Source organism: Acanthisitta chloris, unplaced genomic scaffold (assembly GCF_000695815.1).
Source record: "Acanthisitta chloris isolate BGI_N310 unplaced genomic scaffold, ASM69581v1 scaffold2081, whole genome shotgun sequence".
Taxonomy (NCBI): Eukaryota; Metazoa; Chordata; class Aves; order Passeriformes; family Acanthisittidae; genus Acanthisitta; species Acanthisitta chloris.
Window position 1 is genome coordinate 35,866 of NW_008656377.1, and position 10,717 is coordinate 46,582.

Genomic DNA, 10,717 nt, shown 5'->3' on the forward strand with positions numbered 1-10,717 from the left:
GAGTGGAGAGCCCAGGCATGTAACCACCAGGCTGCAGTGGGCAGATGTGCATGCAGTGTCACAGGTCTCCAGCTGCAGAGAGCACATTTCACACAAAGATGAAAACCCTTCCAGAGACAGGGCACTGCCCAAACTGTATTTAGATCAGAAGTGAAGCTTCCCCTGAAGGACAGGAACAAACTGATTAAAAATAATTAAAAAGAAGCCCATTAAGGAAGGTTGAAAGAACTGAATCTGCTCAGATTAGGAAAAGATTAAGGGAAGACAACAAATGCCTACAAATACTTGAACAGGATGTTATAAACTGCACAGGGATTAATTTTCCTCCTTAGTGAACAAGACAATACAAAACAATGGACTGCAGCAGAGACTGATTACGAAATACCAAATGACTCCATTTGTACCATTTGGATTTTCATCTGCTGCTGGAAGTTGCTGAGACTGAGGGGTCTTCAGAAATGGGCCTTGGTACCTGCTAATGCTGGCTGGCCATACAGTAAGGAGAGTTTTGAGAATAACAACCTCAATAATTCTGCAATGCATAGGAAAAATTATAATGCAACCTATCATAAGAGAGGCTTGTCTACTCAAATGATTCTATGAACAGGCTGCACATGAAACAAAGTGGCCTGGCAGTTATCCTGGGACAAAGGAAACCTTGAGGCAGAACAGGAGATGTGTTTCTACAAACAACACTCCCTTCAACAAAGATCAGTTCTTCAGCAAAGACTCAACAAGGTTCCTTTGCACAGATTTTCATCCTGTCCAGCATAGTTATTTCATATTAAAAATCTGGCTCCTTTTAAGTAATTATCCTTCCTTCCACACTAACAGTGTAAAACTGTTTCCCCTAACATTTTGCTTTCACATTTTGAAAGAAATCAATCTACTCACAAGTCTTATCTGCTAAGTGAGAGAGGAGATTGGAAAGTGTATTGATATTACTGATGTCAAGTCCTTCTAGGGAATAAAAGTTTATTGCTTTCCTGTCTCTGATTATCTTTTTATGAGGATGTAGCTCACAAGCTGGAGAAGAGTACTCCATGAGAGAGGAGACAGGCTTCACTACAGAGGCAAGAGGTTGGAGGGAAGCATGAAGAAGAAAGCAGGAAACAAGGTAAAATTTCAAGAGCTATTAAGTGGATTAGGAGTCAAGGCCTTGTGGAAGGTCAAACAGCTTTCTCACTTTTAACATGCAGGTTTAAGGTTGCAAAGTGTGGCACAAGACAGACACAGGTTTCATAAAATTACCACTGTATTTTTCAGGGTAACATGCTGAGATGTGCTAAGCTCCCTCCATTCCCACTGAGAGGAATGCAGAAATCTAGGTATCTTTCAAAAGTTATTTTTCAGAACAGAAGAAGATAAAATTGAAAAGCACTTCGAGAAAAGTTCAAAGCAAGGGTATTGCTCCATGATCTAAACATTTCCAGCCAAGTCATTCAGCCCAGAGCTTTATCTGTAGTTCTGCTGAGTTTTAGGCCAGGCACTTATTTTCAGATTTAAGAAGGGAGCAAAGAAAACTCCTTACATCCACATGTATGTCCTTGGAAGGCTATCTCAACAGACACCAAGGCCCTGGTTAGGCATCTGTAAGTACTCATGTCGTACACACAACTGCCTGTGGAAAATCTCAACAGCATGATCAAGATTTTGCAAAACAGAAAGTGAGATCCTGACCTTTCAAAATTAATGAGAATTTTGCCATTGACCCCAGCAGGACCCCAGATTCAAACCTGGTTATCTACCCTGAATTGCAGAGGAGCTAGAACTTGACAGTCTGTTTGAATGCTCAGCACTTTTAATTAGTAACCCATTAGCTTACATGGTCAAGTTTGATGAATGATGTCTGAGAATCATCACCTAACAATTTTTTCAGCAAAACTGTCTGATTTGAAGACAAAATTATCTTTAATCTGTACTTTCAGTGTAAAATAGACAACAAACTATCTCAAGTTGTGGTTGGAGAGAAAGGATCTTTAAGTCTGAATGTCTAAATTTAATTAACCATGCAGATTTATTTCCTTATAAAGGAAGTTTTAATTTCCATGACCTCACTGTGGGTCCAGGAGATCTTTCAGTTATCTGCTTGAGAAGAGAATAGCCTCCTACCTCTGCACTCCTGTGGAGATGCAGCCCCCAATGGGTTGTCTATGTCAAGTCCACTCTTCCTTGGCCAAAAAGGCAAAGGAGAGTTATATAGAGTTATATATGAACCAGACTGTACTAAGGAAACAGTGCTTCACACTAAGTTTAAGATAGATATCTGCATCCTACCTCACTTACTAAAATTTTTCCTTGACTTTCAGAAACTGAAATGTTGCATATTTTCTATTCTTTCCTCTGCAGAAGTACAATTCCTCTGGAACTGGCTAGCTAAAGCTAGGATGTCCTTGCCATGGGCTAGAAAGCTAACTGTATATACCACAATAGATCTGGTTTGAAATGACATGAAATTAGAGTGTGAATGTTTAGAGACTGTTTCTACACACAAATATTAAAGTGACAATGCTTCCATAGGTGTGCCCTGTAGCAAGTGCCCAGACCACACCTGTCCCCAGAGCAGCACAGATCCCTCTGCAGAAGGAAATACACGTGGCACCTCAGACACCTTCTGATGGCAAACACTGATCAGAGCTGACTTCTATTTGCTTTGTCAATATAACACCAAGAGGCAAAAAGTCATATGGGACAATAGTACTGTTAGGACTGTTTACAGCAGTTTAACTGAGTATGTCAGAAAGATCACTGGTTCAGGCATTTACTCAGAATTTGTATTTCATGGTCCTTAAACATAGGTGATATGTTTTTTCTTTACAAACTAAATTTCCTTCTCCTCAATTACTGTTTTTTTTTTTTTCTGCAGTGCTAACTCTTATCACTTGTAGTCTTGTCTAGGAGTAACTGGGAACTGAGGATAACAAATATTTCTTTTGTTTCCAAAGCAAGCATTCTACCAAAGCCATAATTTAAAGGGCTAACTATATGAGTGCCTCTAAAAATAATGACCATCAATCTGTATTAATTTCAGGTCTAAGTTCACCATCCTGTCTCTAAAGAAAAAAAGAACAGCTTAGGAAACCAGTGGAAAAAAGCTGGCAGAATATCAAGCAAAAGCCAAATCTAAGTCCCAGGTTGCTGCAGGGATGCTGTAAAAATCAGACTGTCTGCAGCAGTCATGGTAGAAAATCATTGGGCAGTGAACATATGCTTTTGGCTCTTGTTATCAGATGACTGATAACTGAGTTCTGAATGATTCATATCCAGCCATGCAAAGGACACATGGGCCCAAAAGGGTGGGAACTGGAAGGGTCATTCATAGCACATGTCTTTGGAGACACTGATGATAACTCGTGGGTAGGTTTCACAAGACTCAATTGTATCACGGTCAAAACTGTTTTGATGTTTATTTCTGATGTCATTTACTCTATTCTATTTCCCCTTTACTACCTGTAAATCTTCTCAATCACACACAGGCTGAAGAAATGTGAGCTGGATGTAATAAAAAGACAGGCATATCATATAGTGCCATTGTGGAGCAATTCTGCCCAGTTCCTTTTCTGACTTCTGTTCTTCTTCATTATTTTATTAATCTATACCATCTTTTCAAGCAAAGGCAATTTTTGTGCTCTGAGACCCAGGCTCCCCATGTGGTTTGATCTCTGCCCTTTATCTCAGGCACTAGAAGGAAGCTGGAGTCACAGTTCTAATCTAACTTACAGGGATAAAGAGGCAACTTCTAGCTGTTCCACACAGAGACTATCTACTGCAGATAAGCTAAATCTTCAAAGGGAAGTCTTGTAAACTCTAAGTCACTGGGTAGAAGACAGCTTCAGGCTCATGTTTAAGAGAGAAGCTGATGTTGATTAACAGTGCAAGTGCCTCAGTCCAGATTATCCTCTTGTGTGCTTTGGGTCTGCTTGAGTTAAATTACATCATGCATTGTAACACATCCTACCATCTTGGAGAACAAGGTGGCACAACATGACAGGCTTCAAAGCTAGTTAGAGTCTGGGTTAGCCTTATACAGACAGGACTGTTCTATGTGGAAATAAAACTCCTGGACCACAACATACTGCTGCAAGAGTCGATGGCAAGAGCCAAACCCAGGAACATGTTTACATATGGTTTCCAGGTGAAGGCTAAATCTGGTTTTACCTCCTCTGGTGTAACTGTATCGCAATGAATTTCCCAACACATTAGGAATTAAAAGGTACAAACTACTGAAACATCCAGAATTGGGGTACAGGACAAGATGAGGTTCCATTCACATTAAAGATAATATGATGTTTTGGCTAAACATGTAACCATGATTGATACCAGTATCAGAGTTACTAGCATTAGAATAAATTATCCCATGATAAAAGTCATAATCAGGAGTAGAACTGGGATTTGTGAGGCCTTTGTTATAAATCCTATGAGCTGATCAGTGTAGTGCCTTCTTAACATGAATGCCATGGGTAGAGCACATGGTTCTCTACCACAAATACTTCTACATCAGTAAGCTGGAGATGCACAAGATATTTCACTCCTGCAGAGAGGGTCTTTTGCACGACTTTTGGCTCAAAAAAGGTACAATGCAAATCTTCAAATCCATAAGCCACTTGCCATCTTTCGACATTAAAGTATCAATGGCAAGTCAACATTTACATTTGATATAACTGCAGTAGATAAACCCTCCCATTTTACCAATCAATATTCTCAGTTAATTCAAGCTCCATGACAGCAACCATGCCTTCCCTATAGAGAACAAGCAAGAAAGCAAAAGCCCCCAAATTTCAACGTAGCCGTAACACATGAGCCTTTTGGATTAGCATTTTCGGATACGTACCCAGTACAGCACATCTGTCCAGCCCTCCATGGTGATACACTGGAACACTGTCAGCATGGCAAAAGCAAAGTTGTCAAAGTTGGTGATGCCATGCTTAGGTCCCTCCCAGCCTGCCTTGCACTCCGTGCCGTTCTGGCACTGCCGCCCGTGCGCAGACTGCGGGGCACAGGGAGACGGGTCGTCCTCTGCAGGGGTGTCTGAAAGAGAGAAGGGGGAGAAAGAAGATGAACTAATTGCTATTTGACACACTGAGAAGTGAGGGAAGGAGATGTGATTTTAACCAATATATTTTGCAGTGAGTTTGACAGATTTCTCAGGAATACACAAGCACATACAAATACTCATTTGAATGGGCAGAGGGATATTTTGTTGTGCTTCACTTTCTTTTTGGAAAACGTAATAGCCAAGCTGTCAAACGTTACAGTCAAAACTGAGATGGACTTTATTTTTAAAGCATACCCTCCCTATGAGGGAGAAATGATGCCTTTCAACATGAGAGGGAACATTACACGGAGTCTGTTCCGTTCATCAGGCTGCACGTTACGAGCAGTGTTTGCCCATCGCAGTCACCTGGCACCCAGGGGCATCTTGGACTGGAACTCTGCTGAAGGAGGCTGAACCCCTGCAGCAGACAGGCTTCAGGCTGTGTGAATTACAGCAGTGTCTGGAGCTCTGCTCTTCAGGAGTTTAGAAGCTATGTGGCATTTCTCACTGCCCCAGGAGCACTCAGCAGCACTGTAAGATCACTGCCTGATTATCCACCCCTTATTCTCTACAGGTGTTTTCAAAGGCCTGAGAGCCATACAACAAGCCAAACTAAATGCTTTGGCATATGAAAAGTGATCCAGAAAGCATTTTTATAAGCACAAAAGCTTCTGCAATAGGATTTTTTAAAATATACAGCTTTCAGGTCTCAGTGATACATTTGTACCAGATGTAGGTATCTATGTGTAGAGGAGCAAGTAATGATGTTTGTTTCTTATCTTACATGGTAAACAATGTAATTTTCCAAAAGTTATTATCACACTCTGATAATTAAAAATGCCAGAAACATTAATATCAGAATTAGATGCTGTAATGTAAATGTTTCCAGACAGAATGGAGAAAGACAAAAACACACTTTAAAGATGTAAACCAGAGAGACAATTCATTATTGTTCTAGCATCATTTCCAGAAAATGAAATCGACCAACATTATAAAAGCAGAAAATACAGAACTTCTGAACCAATTTTATTTTCTTACTTCTGAGCTGAACTGGATCCCAGGCATAAGCACCCACCACCACATGAGAAATCACTGCTGTTCAAGTTCAATAAATGAGATGAAAAAGAGCAGATGGTTAGATGAGTGAGTGACAATGCAATTGAATTATTTTGAGATGTGAATATTTCTTTCTGTAAATAATTTGAAAGCTCTTTCCTGATGGATTTGATACAAAAAGTTTCTTCTCACGGATTTAATTTTGTTTTCTTACCAGCTACACTTCTAACCACACTCAAGGCCCGTGATTAAAAAAATGGTACTGGGCCTGAATTGCATATTCCTTTACAATGATGCTGGTTTAAAAGAAAGATGTATTTGTGCATGAGATTAATAACAGAATATATGAATTGTTCATTTCCATGATGTCACCTCATGCATAGCTCAGTCTGCTAGTGGTGAAATTATCACTACTTTAGTGTTGCTTCAGCCTCTGGGAGATTTGTTAAAGAATTCACGTTGGCTTATCATGCCAAAGATCCACATTAAGAAGTCCACTACTGTGTTCAGAAGATAGTTTTGTGTGTAGCCTTTATAGACAGGCCAACAACTGAGTGCCCAAGAGGAGCAAGCTAAACTCTCACCATTAGAGAAAGCCTCTGCATCAAAGGTGGCTGATATCCAAAGGGCAGAACAAAGGCACTACCACTGTGAAACCAGAAACAAGTATAGAGCAGTGAACAACAGCCACCCTTCTCCTGTGCCAGCACAAATGCTTTATTACCTATGGGAAAAGCCTCCCCCTGAAAATCTGTGCATCTGCACATCACAGAATCATAGGGATTGGAATGGACCTTAGAGATGATCCAGCCCCAACCCTTGCCCTGGGCAGGGACACCTCCCAGCAGAGCAGGTTGCTCAAGGCTCATCCAATCTGGCTGTGAACACTGCCAGGGTTGGGGCAGCCACAGCCTCCCTGGGCAACCTGGGACAGGGTCTCACCACCCTCACAGGAAAATACTTTTTCCTAATATCTAACCCAAATTTTGCCTCTTTCATTTTGTGCCCATTGCCTCTTGTCCTGTCACTGCAGTTCTTAACAAAGCCAGTCCTGCTCCAGCTTTCCTGGAGCCCCTTCAGAGATCTCCACACAACCTTCTCTTCCCCAGGCTGAACAGACCTGACTTTCTCAGCCTGTGCTCACAGAGGAGATGCTACAACTCTCTTACCAACCTCATGGCCTCCTCTGGACTTTCTCCAACAGTTCCATGTCTTTCTTACGTTGAGGATACCAGAACTGCACTCAGTATTCCAGGTGGGTCTTAGGATTTATGTGTTCCACTTACCTACCAGTCCCCCTTGCACATGGTAGCAGGTCTTATGCATCTTCCCCATGAATAACTCCAGTCCAATGATGGCATAGATAATAATGACAAACAGCACCAGCAGGGCAATATGCAACAAAGGGACCATGGCCTTGATAATTGAATTTAAAACCACCTGGAGACCTGCAGAGAGAACAGAAGGAAGCACTTATCAGCAAGAGAACAAAATGCAGAGAGGCTATAAATCACACGGTAGTATGTCAGTTTTATTTCACTCTCCCTCAATTGAACTAATTATCTTGACAATGTTAAGATGTACATTTACAGATCACCTCCCCCAAGAAGATCCCCAATGTCTCACAAATTTACAATTACAGCCTAGATCACAGACTAAAGTAAAAGAGGTCTTACCTTACCTCTCACCAAAATAACACCTCCCTGAGGAGAAAATATATGAGCTATATTGCCTAGTCTCAAAAAACAGGCCTCAGGTGTTCCACACAGCACTGTGCAGAGTTAAAGCATGGGAAAAACAAACAACAACCAGAACTGAAGTGGGACAAGAACTGTGAGACACAAAGTAGGGAAAATGCTGAGGTGCACAGAGCTGCACTCCAGAGCATGGGGAGAGACAGCAAACTGAAGTCATGATTCTGATTCCTACTCTGATTCTGGGCTCTTCCAGAGGTCAAGCCAGTCCTGGGCTGAGCTGCTGAGGGACCACCAAACCCACACTGAGTGAGAGCTCCCAGCCCTCTTAGTATCTCCCTGTACTCCATATCCACCTCACCTTACAGCAGTCTCTGTTAGAGGGAGAGTCAGATCCAGCTGTTCTGGTTTTGCCCTAAGATTTAGGGATCACTCTCTAACAGAGGCTCTCCAGTGAGGACTATGAACAAAATATTATTACATGACAGTTGTTAAGGGCTGAGACTGTTACAAGTACTAATCATGAGCAAGCCAAACATTTCCAGAATGGCCTGGGGAAGGTGACTTGTAGCCAAGTTTTCTAAAGCACTATGCAGCTGTACCCTCAGATGCACTCGACTCAAGCTGCAGATTCATGGGCCTCTCTCTGTCTCCTTCTCCTCACTTTGTCCAACCAAACTAAAGCAGCCTCATAGACTTTTAGTAAGGATTTGCATTTACAAAGGTCTTAAAGTTATTATCACTGGTAGCAATGATGGCAACTACTGTCACTGGCAAGTTATTAATGCTGGAAGTATTGAGAGACCTCTAGAACTCTATAGTCTCCAAAGAGCCAGATCAGAACAATTACAAGCTCATGATTTTGCAATGACTGAGAGCCAGAAGTCATTAATGTCTCCTGCAAAATGCTGTCATCTCCTCAGAGCAGTTGGTATTAGCTGTGATTCTTGAAAAATGTGATTCATGAGTTGTAAATGTCTGTTATACATCTGCCAAGTGAGTTTGGGATAACTATTAACTTTTTAAATCTATCATCTCAGATCTTAGATTTTTCTTTCTTTTTTTTTTTTTTTTTCTTTTAAAAAACCCTCAAATTTAAATACTTTCTCACAGGGATGACACATCTCTTGATGAGCACTTTCACTTGCAGGCAATCCACCTGTCCATTCACAACTAAGGCCTTTGCTCCACAGCTGTGATGGAACTCTGCAGAAGCAACCAAAGGTGGCATCAGCTGCCTGGGCAGCAAGGTCACTCACTGCCTGCTAGGAACACAGTGCTGGATAGTCACATCCCTCTAGTCAGGCCATTTTTTTCCAGGCATCTACAGTTGATTGGGTTACATGTTAATGGTTCATGCTACTATCCAAAGGGAGTGACATTCAACCAGAAACATCCAGGCTTTCACAAGGGATCCTTACACATTACTGACAGGATCAAAACATCCTATACAAGAGTGGGCCACTCTGTTGCTCAGTTGCCTCTGGGTGCTTTCCCAAATAGGCAATGTCTCTGGAGAAAATAACATTGCTGAGCTTATAGGCAGCAGTAAACATTTTCCTCTGGATGCTCCCTTTCTTCAGTCCACTAATCCTAAATGCACACAGAAAATGCATTGCAGCCATTGTCAACATTACTCCAGTTCTTTAGATGAGTCAGAAATATCACATGCACCAGAAACTTGAAATAATGTCCCACCTTCTCCCAAACAATGGACAACCCTACAAGAAAGTTCAAAGACTGCAGATGGCTACAAACCTGAAAAAACAGCCCCACAAACTTTGCAGATTGAAATATTTGCTTCGAATTAATCTACACACAAGCAAATAAAGGCTTCCCTTTTTAGTGATTTTAGCAGCCTTGTTAATCAAAAATGCAGCCAAGATTATGAGGTTAAGAGTTCTAATACCAGGTCTTATGTAATTTATCCTTTATTATTACTAATTGAGTTAACATTCATCATAGGATATACCCAGTGCTCTTGAGAGTGTACTGAGATGAACAAAAAGCTCTCTCATTTTAAATACAGCTTCATTATCACCCAAGCCATGAAAGTGCTTCAGCAGACTACACATGCCCAGAGAAGATAATATCTGCACAAACCAATACCCTTTCTGTTAACAAAGCAGTACTTGTGAAATCAAAGGCTTGCATCACAAACATGAGATGACAAGGTGTTCAGACAGTCAAGGGGAACATGTACCACCAGAAGATGTACAGAAGCTTCAGCCAGCTTAATTAGAGAAAAGCTTCTTGAGGATAATAAACCAACTTTGAAGAGGAGATGAGGTACTGAATACTGTTAGCATGAACTGACGTGTGCACTGTGCAGCGCCCCATTAGGGCAGCCTGTTTTTAAATCCAGATGATTCCAATAATTAGCAAGCTTAAATACACATTACCATTAAAGTATTCAGAGAGTCTCTAAAGGTAAAAAAAATACTGGCTGTACAGCCACTTTAGAAATGTCCTCAGAAGATGTAATGAATGCTGCTTGTAGAAGGGCAAGAGATACACACATCACCAGGCTCCACATGTTGTTGAGCTGCTGCCTGTAATCACTTCATTCTCAGCTGGGCAGCCACTTGCAACATGAGTAGCTGCTGCAAGGAATGGTATGAGGAACCATGACTGGACAATCAGAAAAGTAGTGTAGTAGCAAGGGGGGAGAACTAGGAGAGCAAATGAAGAAGCATTCAGGACTGGGGAAGAGCCATGGGTAGGTGGAACAGAGACACTTTTTAAATAAACCCTCCCATCTGGCTCAAAAGACATCAAATCTGTATTCTGAAACCTGAGAGGTGCAGATCAGTGTCTGGGGGTGCCCAGATGTGTTTCTGATCAGATCAAGGCAAATTATTCCCTTACACCAAGTCACAAAGGTTTTCTTCTAACCAAAGGTAAGAATTCTACATGCTTTGACATGCTCTTT

At 41.4% G+C, this 10,717-nt stretch overlaps 1 protein-coding gene across 1 annotated transcript in view; it reads right to left on the reverse strand.

The window, feature by feature from the left end:
• The window catches only part of LOC103811332 (voltage-dependent L-type calcium channel subunit alpha-1C-like), a gene marked incomplete at both ends in the record, with an annotated part of 56,888 nt that overhangs the window by 21,804 nt on the left and 24,367 nt on the right, over positions 1-10,717 (reverse strand). Inside the window, 2 exons of the mRNA XM_009084299.1 lie at positions 4,832-5,028; positions 7,378-7,539. Of these exons, the coding sequence (XP_009082547.1) occupies positions 4,832-5,028; positions 7,378-7,539 (359 nt within the window). The remainder of the gene's footprint in view (positions 1-4,831; positions 5,029-7,377; positions 7,540-10,717) is intronic.